Source organism: Microtus pennsylvanicus, chromosome 17 (genome assembly GCF_037038515.1).
Source record: "Microtus pennsylvanicus isolate mMicPen1 chromosome 17, mMicPen1.hap1, whole genome shotgun sequence".
Classification (NCBI taxonomy): Eukaryota; Metazoa; Chordata; class Mammalia; order Rodentia; family Cricetidae; genus Microtus; species Microtus pennsylvanicus.
In genome coordinates this window covers 1,191,120-1,207,723 of record NC_134595.1, presented here as the reverse complement: position 1 = coordinate 1,207,723, position 16,604 = coordinate 1,191,120, and the positions used below count along the sequence as shown (strand labels likewise).

The 16,604-nt window shown below is 42.4% G+C and overlaps 1 protein-coding gene across 36 annotated transcripts in view; it reads right to left on the bottom strand.

Moving 5' to 3' along the window:
• Positions 1-15,216, bottom strand: part of Abi2 (abl interactor 2) — a 104,030-nt gene extending 88,814 nt beyond the window's left edge. For 35 of the 36 annotated variants that reach the window (XM_075951917.1, XM_075951925.1, XM_075951933.1 and 32 more), the window contains exon 1: positions 14,843-15,097. In XM_075951917.1, coding sequence (XP_075808032.1) covers positions 14,843-14,959 — 117 coding nt within the window. In that variant the 5' untranslated portion in view covers positions 14,960-15,097. Of the gene's footprint in view, positions 1-14,842 lie in introns of all 36 variants that reach the window. The other variant, XM_075951934.1, reaches the window with a different exon arrangement.
• Positions 15,217-16,604: the final 1,388 nt, after the last annotated feature.

The window sequence follows — 16,604 nt, the reverse complement described above, 5'->3', positions numbered from 1 at the left end:
AAAAGGGAGGATATAGATATGATAAAATAAAAAGGTATTATTGAATCTACTTTTTTTCTTTCTTTCTTTTTTTTTTTTTTTTGGCTTTTCGAGACAGGGTTTCTCAGTAGCTATGGAGCCTGTCCTGGAACTAGCTCTGTAGACCAGGCTGGTCTAGAACTCACAGAGATCTGCCTGCCTCTGCCTCCCGAGTGCTGGGATTAAAGGCATGCGTCACCATCGCCTGGCCTTGAATCTACTTTTTAAAAGCAACTACTAGTTTTAAATGTTTTACACTGGATTGGACTTTTGTATATTGTACAATATTTTGTATATTGTATCAATATACAAATTTGAGATTGTGTTAAAACATACTATACATACGTTTCTAATCTCGTTCAAGGTATTTTACCTATACAGTTCACTTAACAATATAATGCAAATTTCTCGTTATTTAAAGTTATTATTGCCAACTGTTTAGGATAATAAGGAAATGCAGTTTAGCAATAAATCACCTATTACAAAAGAATTTGTAGTCACATTAGGTATGTTTTCAAGGTCACACAGAGATATATTTTAAATAGACAGGTTGTCTTCAAACACTTCAGAGATCTACAGAAGATAGCATTTAAGATGTTTTCACAGCATAGGTTCTTTCTGTCTTATGACAATGAAACGTGTCTGTTTCTGGCAGCATCAATCTATTTCAGAGAAGATAATGGGCATCGGAGAAACTCCACAGGGAGTTTACTTTCTTTGTGGTAAAAGTAAGCCACTGAGCATGAAAATGCACTTGCCTTGACTGTGGACAATATGCTGTCCTAACTGGACAAGCAAGATACAAAAGAGAGTGACTGCAAAACATTGTCAACACAAGGTGGAACAGCCCTTCAGAATATCCTGTTTCTCAGAAAAGGCTGTCAAATATTGTAGACCTGTAGACTGAAGACGGATACCCGAACATTGCAAAGGAATTTTGGGTGACTGTCCAGGCAGCCAGCTGTTTCTGTCATTTCTCACATTTTTGGAAGTCACTTGCTTGCACTTCCTGTTTACTCAGTTAATATTATTTCGTTTGGGGGTCTCAGAAGTAGTTGAAGAATAGAGTTATAGTTTCCCTTGTTTACCAGACTCATAATAGAAACTCACAAAGAGGTTTAAAGTATAAAAGGTTGAGAGACATTAAAAAGATAATTTGATAATGCAAATTAGAACAGAAAGGGCTGGAGAGATGGCTCAGTAGTTAAGAGTACTGCCTGCTCTTCCAAGGGTCCTGACTTTAATTCCCAGCAACCATCTGTAATGAGATCTGGTGCCCTCTTCTGGCCTGCAGGCACACATGCAGCAGAACACTGCATATATAATAAATAAATAAATCTTTAAAAGAAAAAAGAAAAAATTTGAAAAGAAAGTGAATCAGGTACAACCTTTTGGACTCATCAAGATATGATAGATATGAAGTATTTTCTCTGAATTTGTCAAATGCAAATAGCTAGACATTGTTGATATACTTATTACCTGTATATACTGTATATAGTTATTGTACTTATTGTATAGTTTTTCTTATATCGGTTATAGCCTTCGTTATTTTAGACAAAAAAGGGGGAATGTAGTGATATTTTGTTTATGTTTTAATAAATAAAGCTTGCCTGAAGATCAGAGTGCAGAGTTAAGCCATTAGAGGCCAGGGAGTGGTGGCACATGCCACGCCTTTAATTCCAGGACTCAAGGACACCCTGGGATGCAAAAACTTGAATCTTGTCTAAAACGAGAAATAGAATGCACACAAAGGGAAGCGTAGGTAAAAGGGGAGGTAGTAGCTCCTTTGTCCCCATAGCCTGCCTGCAGCAAGCAGGGTGGGCCCTTTGTTTGTGAGCTAACCAAGCAGCGCGGAGTTTCGATCTGGGCACCGAGTGAAACAGCATTGTGGTGAGTGAGTGCTGCGGCACCCGGGAACAGCCCGCCTACACTTCCTGGTCATCCTACAGGGGCTATACTGCCCAATACCCCCTCTCTCTTCCTATCCCATCCAGCTTACATCCAGATCCCCCCACCCCGTCTCCCTCCCTCCCTCCCCGAAGGATAGGGAAAAGGGAAGGGCGGTAGCTCCTTTGTCCCCATAGCCTGCCTGCAGCAAGCAGGGTGGGCCCTTTGTTTGTGAGCTAACCAAGCAGCACAGAGTTTCGATCTGGGCACCCAGTGAAACAGCATTGTGGTGAGTGAGTACTGCGGCACCCTACACTTCCTAGTCATCCTACAGGGGCTATACTATACAGAGGCTATACCTCCTCTCTCTTCCTATCCCATTCAGCTTACATCCAGATCCCCCCCCCCGTCTCCCTCCCTCCCTCCCTTCTTTGGTGGCATAGCACCTCCCAGCTCAGCCTGCTTGGGCGCTGGGACCGAACCCGAAGGGAAAAGGGAAGGGCGGTAGCTCCTTTGTCTCCATAGCCTGCCTGTAGCAAGCAGGGTGGGCCCTTTGTTTGCGAGCTAACCAAGCAGCAAGGAGATCCGATCTGGACACCAGGAGAAACATTACTGGGGAGTTACATCACTGGGAAGGTACATCAGTAGGCAAGAAGACCTGATCCTGTAAAAGAAGATCCATAGGAGAGTATTGGGAGGAAGAGATGGGGAGACGCCAATGCAAGAATTCACCCAACAATCTGAAAAACAACACGAAACCACCAGAAGCCAGCGACCTCACAACAGGAGGACATGATCACCTTAATCAAGAAGAAATAGAAAAAACTGACTTCATGAAAGTGATTGACACCCTTAAACAGCATATAAAAAACGCCCTTATAGAAATGGATGAGAAGTGTAACAGAAAGTTCGAGGAATTGAGTAATCAGTGAATGATACCCTAGGAAACAGATAACGGAAACAGTTCATGACTTGAAAACTGAAATGGAGGCAAAGAAGAAAACACAAACAGAGGGCCGGCTGGACATGGAAAATCTAGGTAAACGAATAGAGACTACAGAAACAAGCATAACCAGCAGAATACAAGAGATAGAAGAAAGAATCTCAGATTCTGAGGATAACATAGAGAAAATAAACGCACTGATCAAAGAAAATAGCAAGTCCAACAAACTCTCATCACAAAACATTCAGGAAATATGGGACACAATAAAAAGACCAAACCTAAGAATAATTGGAGTAGAAGAAGGAGAAGAAGTGCAGCTCAACGGTACAGAAAATATACTTAATAACATTATAGAAGAAAACTTTCCCAACCTGAAGAAGGATGTACCTATGAAGGTTCAAGAAGCATACAGAACACCAAATAGGCTGGATCAAAAAAAAAACATCCCCTTGCCATATAATAATCAAAACACAAAATATACAGAATAAAGAAAGAATATTAAGAGCTGCAAAGGAAAAAGGCCAAGTTACTTATAAAGGTAAACCTATCAGACTTACACCTGACTTCTCTATGGAAACCATGAAAGCCAGAAGGTTCTGGATAGATGTACTTCAAAAACTAAGAGACCATGGATGCAAGCCCAGACTACTATATCCAGCCAAGCTTTCGTTCACTATCAATGGAGAAAACAAAATTTTCCAGGATAAAAACAAATTTAAACAATACGTAGCCACAAATCCAGCCTTACAGAAAATAATAGAAGGAAAATCACTAACCAAGGAGTCCAACAATGACCACAATAACTCAGACATCTAGAGACCCTTCACCAGCGCAACTCAAAAAAGGGAAACACACAAACCCTACTACTAAAAAAGTGACCGGAGTTAACAACCACTGGTCATTAATATCACTTAATGTCAATGGGCTCAACTCACCTATAAAAAGGCACAGGCTAAGAGATTGGATACGAAAACAGGATCCAACATTCTGCTGTCTACAAGAAACACACCTCAACCACAAAGACAGGCATCTACTCAGAGTAAAGGGCTGGGAAAAGGCTTATCAAGCAAATGGACCTAAGAAACAAGCAGGTGTGGCCATACAAATTTCTAACAAAGTTGACTTCAAACTTAAATCAATCAGAAGAGATGGAGAGGGACATTTTATACTCATAACAGGAACAATTCATCAGGAAGAAGTCTCAATCCTGAATATCTATGCCGCTAATATAAAAGCACCCACTTACGTAAAAGAAACATTGCTAAAATTCAAGGCAGCCATCAAACCGCACACACTAATAGTAGGAGACTTCAACACTCCTCTCTCACCAATGGACAGGTCAATCAGACAGAAACCTAACAGAGAAATTAGAGAATTAATGGAGGTAATGAAACAAATGGACTTAACAGACATCTATAGATTATTCCACCCAAAGAGGAAAGAATATACCTTCTTCTCTGCAGCTCATGGAACCTTCTCGAAAATTGACCACATACTCGGCAACAAAGCTAACTTACACAGTTACAAAAAAATATCACTAACCACCTGTGTCTTATCAGATCACCATGGATTAAAGTTAGAATTCAACAACAATGCTACCCCCAGAAAGCCTACAAACTCATGGAAACTGAACAGTCAACTACAAACCATACCTGGATTAAGGAAGAAATAAAGAAAGAAATTAAAGTCTTCCTTGAATTCAATGAAAATAAAGAAACAACATACTCGAACTTATGGGACGCTATGAAAGCAGTCCTAAGAGGAAAGTTCATCGCACTAAGGGCCCACTTAAAGAAAACAGAGAAAGCACATATTGGAGACTTAACAGCCCACCTGAAAGCTCTAGAAAAAAAAGAAGCAGACTCACCTAGGAGGAGTAGAAGACTGGAAATAATCAAACTGAGGGCTGAAATCAACAAAATAGAAACACAGAAAACAATCCAAAGAATCAATGAAACAAAAAGCTGGTTCCTGGAAAAAATCAACAAGATTGACAAACCCCTATCCAAACTAGTTAAACGGCAGAGAGAAAATTTGCAAATTAATAAGATCAGAAATGAAAAGGGGGACATAACCACAAACACAGAGGAAATTCAGAGAGTCATTAGATCTTACTACAAAAGCCTGTATGCCACAAAACTGGAAAATGTAAAAGAAATGGACACTTTTTAGATAAATACCATTTACCAAAATTAAACCAGGACCAGGTGAACAATCTAAACAGACCTGTCAGTCGCGAAGAATTAGAAGCTGTTATCAAAAACCTCCCTACCAAAAAAAGCCCAGGGCCAGATGGTTTCAATGCGGAATTCTACCAGAACTTCCAAGAAGACCTAATACCTATACTCCTCAATGTATTCCACAATATAGAAACAGAAGGGTCATTACCGAATTCCTTTTATGAAGCTGCAGTTACTCTGATACCAAAACCACACAAAGACTCAACCAGGAAAGAGAATTGCAGGCCAATTTCACTCATGAATATCGACGCAAAAATCCTCAACAAAATACTGGCAAACCGGATCCAAGAACACATCCGAAAAATGATCCATTATGATCAAGTAGGCTTCATTCCTGAGATGCAGGGCTGGTTCAACATACGAAAATCTATCAATGTAATCCAGCATATAAATAAACTGAAAGAAAAAAACCATATGATCATTTCATTAGATGCTAAAAAGGCATTTGACAAAAATCAACATCCATTTATGTTAAAAGTCTTGGAGAGATTAGGGATACAAGGGTCATACCTAAATATAATAAAAGCTATATACAGCAAGCCAACATCTAACATCAAATTAAACGGAGAGAAACTCAAAGCCATCCCGCTTAACTCAGGAACACGACAAGGCTGTCCACTCTCCCCATACCTCTTCAATATAGTGCTTGAAGTTCTAGCAATAGCAATAAGACAACATAATGGGATCAAGGGGATTCGAATCGGAAAGGAAGAAGTTAAACTTTCGTTATTTGCAGATGATATGATAGTGTACTTAAGCGACCCCCAAAACTCCACCAAAGAACTCTTACAGCTGATAAACAGCTTTAGTAATGTGGCAGGATACAAGATCAACTCCAAAAAATCAGTCGCCCTCTTATACACAAAGGACATGGAAGCAGAGAGGGAAATCAGAGAAGCTTCTCCATTCATGATAGCCACAAACATCATAAAATATCTTGGGGTAACTCTAACCAAGGAAATGAAAGATCAATTTGACAAGAACTTTAAGGCATTGAAGAAAGAAACTAAGGAGTATAAAGGAAATGGAAGGACCTCCCTTGCTCTTGGATTGGGAGGATCAACATAGTAAAAATGGCAATTCTACCAAAGGCAATTTATAGATTCAATGCAATCCCCATCAAGGTCCCATCAAAATTCTTCACAGATCTTGAGAGGACAATAATCAACTTTATATGGAAAAACAAGAAACCCAGGATAGCCAAAACAAACCTATACAATAAAGGATCCTCTGGAGGCATTACCATCCCTGACTTCAAACTCTATTACAGAGCTACAGTAATGAAAACAGTGTGGTACTGGCATAAAAACAGAGAAGTCGACCAATGGAATCGTATAGAAGACCCGAATTTTAACCCACATACCTATGAACACCTCATTTTTGATAAAGGAGCTAAAAGTATACAATGGAAGAAAGAAAGCATCTTCAACAAATGGTGCTGGCACAACTGGATATCAACCTGTAGAAGAATGAAAATAGACCCATATCTATCACCGTGCACAAAACTCAAGTCCAAATGGATTAAAGACCTCAATATCAGTCCGAACACACTGAACCTGATAGAAGAGAAAGTGGGAAGTACCCTACATCAGATGGGCACAGGAGATCGCTTCCTATGTGTAACCCCAACAGCACAGACATTAAGGGCAACATTGAATAAATGGGACCTACTAAAACTGAGAAGCTTCTGTAAAGCAAAGGACACTGTCACTAAGACAAAAAGGCAACCTACTGACTGGGAGAAGATCTTCACCAACCCCGCAACAGACAAAGGTCTGATCTCCAAAATATATAGAGAACTCAAGAAACTAGACTTTAAAATGCTAATTAACCCAATTAAAATATGGGGCACTGATCTGAACAGAGAATTCTCAGCAGAGGAAGTTCAAATGGCCAAAAGACACTGAAGGTCGTGCTCAACCTCCTTAGCGATCAGGGAAATACAAATTAAAACAACTTTGAGATATCATCTTACACCTGTCAGAATGGCTAAAATAAAAAACTCCAATGATAGCCTTTGCTGGAGAGGCTGTGGAGGAAGGGGTACCCTCATCCACTGCTGGTGGGAATGCAATCTTGTGCAACCACTTTGGAAATCAGTGTTTCGGTTTCTCAGGAAATTTGGGATCAACCTACCCCTGGACCCAGCAATACCACTCCTGGGAATATACCCAAGAGATGCCCTATCATATGACAAGAGCATTTGTTCAACTATGTTCATAGCAGTATTATTTGTAATAGCCAGAACCTGGAAACAACCTAGATGCCCTTCAATGGAAGAATGGATGAAGAAAGTGTGGAATATATACACACTAGAGTACTATGCTGCGTTAAAAAACAATGACTTCTAGAATTTTGCATGCAAATGGATGGAAATAGAAAACACTATCCTAAGTGAGAACCTTCATCTGGTGATGGATGGAGATAGAGACAGAGACCCACACTGGAGCACTGGACTGAGCTCCCAAGGTCCCAATGAGGAGCAGAAGGAGGGAGAACAAGAGCAAAGAAGTCGGGACCACGAGGGGTGCACCCACCCACTGAGACAGTGGAGCTGATCTATTGGGAGCTCACCAAGGCCAGCTGGACTGTGACTGAAAAACCATGGGATAAAACTGGACTCTCTGAACATGGCGAACAATGAGAGCTGATGAGACGCCAAGGACAATTGCAAGGGGTTTTGATCCTACGTAATGTGCTGGCTTTGTGGGAGCCTAGCCAATTTGGATGTTCACCTTCCTAGATATAGACGGAGGGGGGAGGACCTAGGACTTACCACAGGGCAGGGAACACTGACTGCTCTTTGGACTGGAGAGGGAGGGGGAAAGGAGTGGGGGGAGGGGGAGAAGGGTGGGAGGAGGGGGAGAAGGGTAGGAGGAGGGGGAGGGAAATGGGAGGTTGGGAGGAGGTGGAAACTTGTTTTCTTTTTTCTCATTTTCTCAATAAAAAAAAGAAAAAGAAAAAAATCAGTCGCCGTCTTACACAAAGGACATGGAAGCAGAGAGGGAAATCAGAGAAGCTTCTCCATTCATGATAGCCACAAACAGCATAAAATATCATGGGGTAAATCTAACCAAGGAAGTGAAAGATCTATTTGACAAGAACTTTAAGGCATTGAAGAAAGAAATTGAAGAGGATACCAAAAAATGGATGGACATCCCTTGCTCTTGGATGGGGAGGATCAACATAGTAAAAATGGCAATTCTACCAAAGGCAATTTATAGATTCAATGCAATCCCCATCAAGATCCCATCAAAATTCTTCACAGATCTGGAGAGGACAATAATCAACTTTATATGGAAAAACAAAAAACCCAGGATAGCCAAAACAATCCTATACAATAAAGGATCCTCTGGAGGCATTACCATCCCTGACTTCAAACTCTATTACAGAGCTGCAGTAATGAAAACAGGGTGGTACTGGCATAAAAACAGAGAAGTCGACCAATGGAATCGTATAGAAGACCCGGATTTTATCCCACAAACCTATGAACACCTCATTTTTGATAAAGGAGCTAAAAGTATACAATGGAAGAAAGAAAGCATCTTCAACAAATGGTGCTGGCACAACTGGATATCAACCTGTAGAAGAATGAAAATAGACCCATATCTATCACCGTGCACAAAACTCAAGTCCAAATGGATTAAAGACCTCAATATCAGTCCGAACACACTGAACCTGATAGAAGAGAAAGTGGGAAGTACCCTACATCAGATGGGCACAGGAGATCGCTTCCTATGTGTAACCCCAACAGCACAGACATTAAGGGCAACATTGAATAAATGGGACCTACTAAAACTGAGAAGCTTCTGTAAAGCAAAGGACACTGTCACTAAGACACAAAGGCAACCTACTGACTGGGAGAAGATCTTCACCAACCCCGCAACAGACAAAGGTCTGATCTCCAAAATATATAGAGAACTCAAGAAACTAGACTTTAAAATGCTAATTAACCCAATTAAAAAATGGGGCACTGAACTGAACAGAGAATTCTCAACAGAAGAAGTTCAAGTGGCCAAAAGACACTTAAGGTCGTGCTCAACTTCCTTAGCAATCAGGGAAATGCAAATCAAAACAACTTTGAGATATCATCTTACACCTGTCAGAATGGCTAAAATAAAAAACACCAAGGATAGCCTTTGCTGGAGAGGCTGTGGAGGACGGGGTACCCTCATCCATTGCTGGTGGGAATCCAATCTTATGCAACCACTTTGGAAATCAGTGTTTCGGTTTCTCAGGAAATTTGGGATCAACCTACCCCTGGACCCAGCAATACCACTCCTGGGAATATACCCAAGAGATGCTCTATGATATGACAAAAGCATTTGTTCAACTATGTTCATAGCAGTATTATTTGTAATAGCCAGAACCTGGAAACAACCTAGAGGCCCTTCAATAGAAGAATGGATGAAGAAAGTATGGAATATACACACTAGAGTACTACGCTGCGGTAAAAAACAATGGCTTCTCGAATTTTGCATGCAAATGGATGGAAATAGAAAACACTATCCTGAGTGAGGTATCCCAGACCCAAAAAGATGAACATGGGATGTACTCACTCATAATTGGTTTCTAGCCATAAATAGGGGTCACGGAGTCTACAATAGGTGAACCTAAAGAAGCTAAGTAAGAAGGTGAACCCAAGGAAAAACATATAGTTATCCTCTTGGCTAAGGGAAGTAGACAAAATTGCCGGGGAGAAAATTGGGATTTTGGGGGTGGGGTGGGATGGGGGTAAGGGGAGATGGGGAGAGAAAAGGTAGAAGGGAAGGAGGGGGGGGACTTGGGGAAACAGGAGGATTGGGACAAAGGAAGGTTGGACAGGGGAGCACGGAACCACAATTCTTAGTTAAGGGAGCCACTTTAGGGTGGGCAAGAGACTTGACCCTAGAGGGGCTCCCAGGTGCCCAAGCTGTGGTCCCCAGTTAGTTCCTTGGGCAGCTGAGGATAGGGAACCTGAAATGACCCTATCCTAGAGCAATATTGACGTATATCTTGCATATCATCCTTCATCTGGTGATGGATGGAGATAGAGACAGAGACCCACACTGGAGCACTGGACTGAGCTCCCAAGGTCCCAATGAGGAGCAGAAGGAGGGAGAACAAGAGCAAAGAAGTCGGGACCACGAGGGGTGCACCCACCCACTGAGACAGTGGAGCTGATCTATTGGGAGCTCACCAAGGCCAGCTGGACTGTTACCGAAATAGCATGGGATAAAACTGGACTCTCTGAACATGGCGAACAATGAGGGCTGATGAGATGCCAAGGATAATGGTACTGGGTTTTGATCCTACTTAATGTGCTGGCTTGGTGGGAGCCTACCCAGTCTGGATGTTCACCTTCCTTGATATGGACGGAGGGGGGAGGACCTAGGACTTACCACTGGGCAGGGAACCCTGACTGCTCTTTGGACTGGAGAGGGAGGGGGAGAGGAGTGGGGGGAGGGGGAGAAGGATGGGAGGAGGGGGAGAAGAGTGGGAGGAAGGGGAGGGAAATGGGAGGCTGGGAGGAGGTGGAAATTTTTTTTTATTCTCCTTTTATCAATAAAAAAAAAAGAAAAAAAAAAGAATGCACACAAAGGTGATGCCAGCACTTGGGATCACGTGCCTTTAATCCAAGCACTAGTGAGGTGGAGGCAGGGTTCATAAGACTGGGCGGTGAGGGGTATAAGAGGAGGAAACAAGAGCTCGTTGGAGTCTGAGGTTTGGTGGAGACAGTCTGAGGATCGCCCTTTCGGTCTGAGCATTGGCAGAGGTAAAAGGTCTCTCTAGTGTCTGCCTGTTCTGCTTCTCTAATCTTCAGCTTTAACCCCTTTAACCCCTCTATCTGACTCTGTGTTTTGATTAATTAAGACCATCTAGACAGGTCTGTCACTGAAAACCCATTCACCAAAATGTTTCTCTTGGAAATAGGATTACTTTCTTAGAGGAGGAGAAGCCTACCAGTCTCCACTGATTTGGTTCATTCCTCTAGGCAAAAGACAAAAATCAAGAAGGGTGTAACTATCGGTACTTAAATTTATGCTTTCAATGGTTGCCTTCTGCATGCAATTTTAAGGACTTTTTGTTTATGTTTCTGCTTTTTGAGACAGGGTCTCACTATATAGCACTGGCTGTCCTGTAATTCACTATGTAGATCAAGCTGGCTTTGAACCAGTGATCAACCTGACCCTGCTCCTGAGTGCTGGTATCAAGATGTGTACCACAACACCCAGCCTGCATTTTTTTAAAAGATTTATTTATAATATATACAGTGTTGTGCCTGCATTACGCCTGCACACCAGAAGAGGGCACCATATCTCTTCTTTATAGATGGTTGTGAGTCACCATGTGGTTGCTGGGAATTGAATTCAGGACTTCTGGAACCTCTGAGCCATCTCCCCAGTGCCCCCAGTCTGCATTTTTAAGTACTTTTTAAGGTGCTCCATGTGTAAACTCAAACCACAAACACAAATAAATTTACTCCTGTAAGTACTGTGACAACCAGAAAAGATAGTCAGTCCTAACATCTTTAAGTGTTTGGTGTTTCTTAGCTGGGCACTGTGATTCATGTCTAGAAAGAATCAGAGTTGGAGATTATGATGGCTACACAGCAAGACTTTGTCTTACAAAAAAACAAATCTCAAAAGTTTAAAATATAATACAAACTATAAATCCATTTCTCTAAAATATGTAGCATCATTTACCAAAAATATTAGGAATATAAATGCCAGATATGTATTGAAGATAACTGGGTAACTTTTAATTCCTTTAATATCTAGTCACTTTATATTAATTTTTCAAAACTAAGCATGTATTCTAATGGCACTCTTTAAGCTAAAAAGTTTGGTCTTTGCCAGGTGTGGTAGCTGAAGCTTTTAATCCCAGCACTCAAGAAGCAGAGGCAGTAGGATCTCTGTGAGTTTAAGGACCGCCAGGTCTACACAGTGATTTCCTGGCCAGCTAGTGTTACATGTAAAATCCTGTCTCAAAAAAAAGTAATCTTTGCATCATTTTATTAATTACTTTCATGAAACTTTTTGATAATAAACTATATTTTATCACCTTACAAACATTTCATGGAGTGTCCATGCTGACAAAGAGAAAATGGAGAAAGCTATTAGTGAAATGTTTTCTTTTGTTTACAAAAAAAATTTCAGAAAATTAAGGTAACATCTTAATTTTTTTTCCAAATAAATCTCTTACAGGATGATTCTGTCCTGAATACATAATGTGTGTGTGTGCATGCACGCATTTCTACCTACCTGTGTGAATTCTCAAATAAAAGAAACGCTAACTTTCTTTCACTTACCTAAAAGAAAATTGTAAATATGGACAAATTGATTTTTCAGATTTACTTTAGGAAAGCAAGAAACAAACTTATTTAAAACATTAAAGTGCCTCACAAATAAATAAATCGGGACCCCTGCTGGGCAGTCCTTCAATCAACTATCAGCAGTCTATTTATCACGTGTCATCCTGGGAGAGTACAGCAGTAATAAACCCTGTGAATCCCACAACAGAGGACAACCTGAGAAATAAAAAGTGTAAACTCAGAATTCAAAATCCACTTCTGGAAAATCAGTATTTCTACCTTTCCAGTGGGCTAAGAGTGTAATTCAGTAGTACAGTGTACTCTTATCGTGTACAAGACCCTGAGTTCAATCTCCAACACCAAAAGTGAATAAGTAAATAAATAACATATTGACTTTGACACTCTTCTCTTTCAGCTAAAATAATTATAAAAAGACAAATGCTAATCTTTCACTTTCCTACTTTATCAATTCATGTACTTTTCCCTCTATGTGGAAATTATAATCTAAAATTACAGTAACCTTCATTGTTCACAAACAGACAAACCTGTTTCTCATTAGTTGACCACAACTACAACCCAATCCCTTTTCCAGCCCCCAGCTTCTCATCTGAATGTACTAGACAAGACAACAGAACTAGCACTTTAGGGTTTTAGGTCTGGCCTCTCCTAGCAGCTGTGACCTTCCTACCCACAATCCACTACAAGGTATAAATTAATTATTCTGGGCATGTCCCTAGGTATCCAACAGTGATTAGCTCTAGGACACCCCTCCACACACACACACACACACACACACACACACATTCCAACATCTTTGGATACTCAAGTCATTTACATTAAACTACATGATATTTACATGTTATCTATCATACACACTCCACTATCTGTAGATTAATTACAATGCCTAATAAAATGCAAATGCCATGTGAGTAATTGTTACACTGTATCGCTTAGGGAATGACAAAAGGTCTGTTGGCATTTATACAGAGGGAATATTTTCAATTACCAGTTGATTGAATCTGCAATGTAAGGCCCTCCAACAGGTAGGGCTGACGGTATACTATATAACTATCTATAGAATTAATTCACTCACAGATCAGCCTCTTGCACTACATTATAAATCCCTGAAGACTCTAGGAGTGTGATATCAACAGTTCTGGGCAAAAAGATTGGTAAAATTAAGCGATAAAACCTTTTAACCATTCCTATACAGCTCTGTTAACAAAGCAACTGACACACAGATATTTATGAGGGTTTTGCTTTGAAATCAATCTTTAACCAAAGTCACACTTTCTTCCTACTGAACAACCACTTCCAACCACTTCTTTTCCATTATGTCCAATTCATTCTCCAACATAAATGTCTGCAACACAGTAATAGAGCTCAGTACATATATAATCAAATAAAATCTAAGAACATTATCTTTGATTAGTCATGTGATCCTCAGAAAACTTAAGAACCTACCAATTAGAGCATTTTTAATATATAATTCATGCTAAGGGCTGAGAATGCTTTCCAATATAACCGGTGTTACGGATATCACCAGAGATGGGGGTAGCAACAAGAACATTAAAAACGGGAACTGTTCTAAACACCCTGCTTCCATTTCCACTTTAGCCAGAAATTTTAAATGGCAGTGGGAAAAAATGGAGGCAGAATCTGTAATTCAGTATATGGCCTACGAAGAACAAGAGATACTGGATTTGCAAACCATGAGCTAATTTTTAAAGCGTTGTTTTAATCCATAAGATCTTTACATTTATCATGGCCAGCTGGTTCTCATCTCACCAATGCCTTCTCCCCCACCTTCTCACCTTCCTACACACACACACACACACACACAGAGTCCCGTGCCAAACCAAACATCATGGGGGGTGGGGGGACTAAACCATGTGGTTCATTTTCGTTATTGTGAAAAATAGTCATAGTTCTTTTCCCATAGGAAAATTACCTATTCTAACGGGGATTGGGGAGGAAAAGCAGCTCATTATCAGGCATTTTCCCATTCTCCATAGGGAGAAAAACGGCATTAACTTGTAATAAGCGACAGGCGTTCCACCGTTTCCCCTTTACAACCTAAAACAACAACAACAAAAATTAAACTTAGGGTTAAGAATTTTCGTTTGGTCTTCAAGGGGCAATTCACTTTGCAGGAACAGGAACCCGGCAGGAGGAAAACTATCCCTCTCTCACACACACAACCCTGCCATCCAAGCAAGATTCCGTTAGACACAAAACGCCACTCTCCACCTCCTCCTCCATCCCGAACACTGACAGGCGAGGAGCGCGGGGGCGACCGGGCAGAGGCGAGGAGGCGGACCGCCACACGCGCGCCGCACCGCACCGCGGACCGCACTGACCCCGCTCCCTCCAGCCGCCGCCCTCGGCCCGCCCCGCCCCGGCGCGGCCCCGCAGACCCCAGCGCCCCGGCGCGCTCGGCTCGGGAGGGACGCGGCGCACCTGGATGTAGTTGTTCTCGCAGTAGTCGGCCACCCGCTCCAGATTCGTGTAGCTATCGAACAGGGCCCGGCGGCCCCCCGGGATTTCCTCTTCCAGCAGCATCTGCAGCTCCGCCATCTTCACATCCTCCTCCTCCTCCTCATACAGTCCGCAGAGGCAGCGGCCGCGACGCCCGGGAGAGGAGGAGCAGCGGCGACCGCGGCGGGAACCGGGAGGAGCGCGCGGCCGCGGAGGGGACGGCGGGGACGGGGGCGGGGGCGGGGCGCGAGCCGACGGGCCGCGAGGACGGTCACCGCGGCGACCGGCGGACGAGCGCGCGCGCGCTCCCCGCCCTCCGCCCCCGGGCACCCGAAAAAGATTCCCACCCGCGCCGCCCCTCCCCCACTTCCGGCGTCTCCTAGCGACGGGAGGCGGGGGCCAGGATGCGCGCGGGAGCCGGACTCCGGGTTAACCCTTCCGCCCCGCGCGGGTTTCCCGGCTCTGGGAGTCCCTCGGCAGCCTTTTGTTAGCCGGGCTGGAATGCGCCGCCGCCGCCGCCGCCTCCCGCATCCCTCACCTCTGCGCTGCACCCCAGACCGAGTCCCTCGGGAGGTCATCTGCCTGAGGAAGCTCTCCAGGCCCCTCTGGAGGCCTAGGGAGGACGGTGTCTTCACACCCTCTCTGTGAGGGCTCACACCTCATCAGAGCAGCCCACAGTACTGAACTTTCAGGTAGCTCTAAATGCCACCTTGGACTTCATCCCCTTTTTTTACAAAGAAAATCACAGTTACCTAATCCCAAATCTATTCTTCATTCGTTCATTCTTTTGTATTCCCTGCCTCCCCTTCTCTGTTTTTTTTGCAAAGTCTTGATGTAGACCAGGATGACTGAAATTACAAGCATATGCTGTGGGTTACCCAGCGTGGTTCCCCTGCTCTCTTGACTTTCTTCATATTTTCGACCGTGGTTTTGATGGTAATAATTTCATTATTCACGTGGTTGTGGTATGAATAAAATTAAATAAATAAATAAATGCACATTGGAAAACGTCAAGTACTATAAAAATTCAAGGTTGCCCATTCTTGATCTTGCTTATAATCCAGATGTCTTCATAAGACAGGTGTTTAAAGTGGTTATAGACCCAGCTGGACCACATCAACATTTAAACATCATGCTTTGGGCTCTGGAACAAAAACTCATACATATTGGAAAAGTATTTATCAAAAGCTTATAAATAACAAAAGGGAGAGCTGGGGTTCATAGCTCAGTGGTATGGCTTGTAGGACTTGTAACAGGGAAAAAGAGAAACGAAAGTGTGTAAGGGACACTTATGTAGATGTCACATATGCTCGCTTCAGGAAATGGGGTTCATACAATAGATAATGAAAACAAACATCGACTCAGACTTGTATACAAACTTCAAAAGATCAAAAATCTGTGTTGAGTCTAGAGAGATGGCTTAGCAGTCAGAGCACATACTGTCTCCAGCTAACCAGTTTGGTTCCCAACAGCCATGCAAAGCTGCTCACAGTCACCTGTACCTCTAGCTACAGGAGCTCCAACACCCTGCACAGGCATCCGCCGGACCCTGCACACATGTGACATACACTCACATAGAAACACACTCGTGAATAAAAATAATTTTAAAGTGTTTGTTAACGTGAAAACCGTAACTCTCATCTTAAAAGGGAATAAGAAATGGTTGGTTTATTCTGGAGCCATTTTGAGTGACCCAGGGCCAAGGAATGCAGTCTTAGGTTACCCAAATCCCATCTTCCAAAAT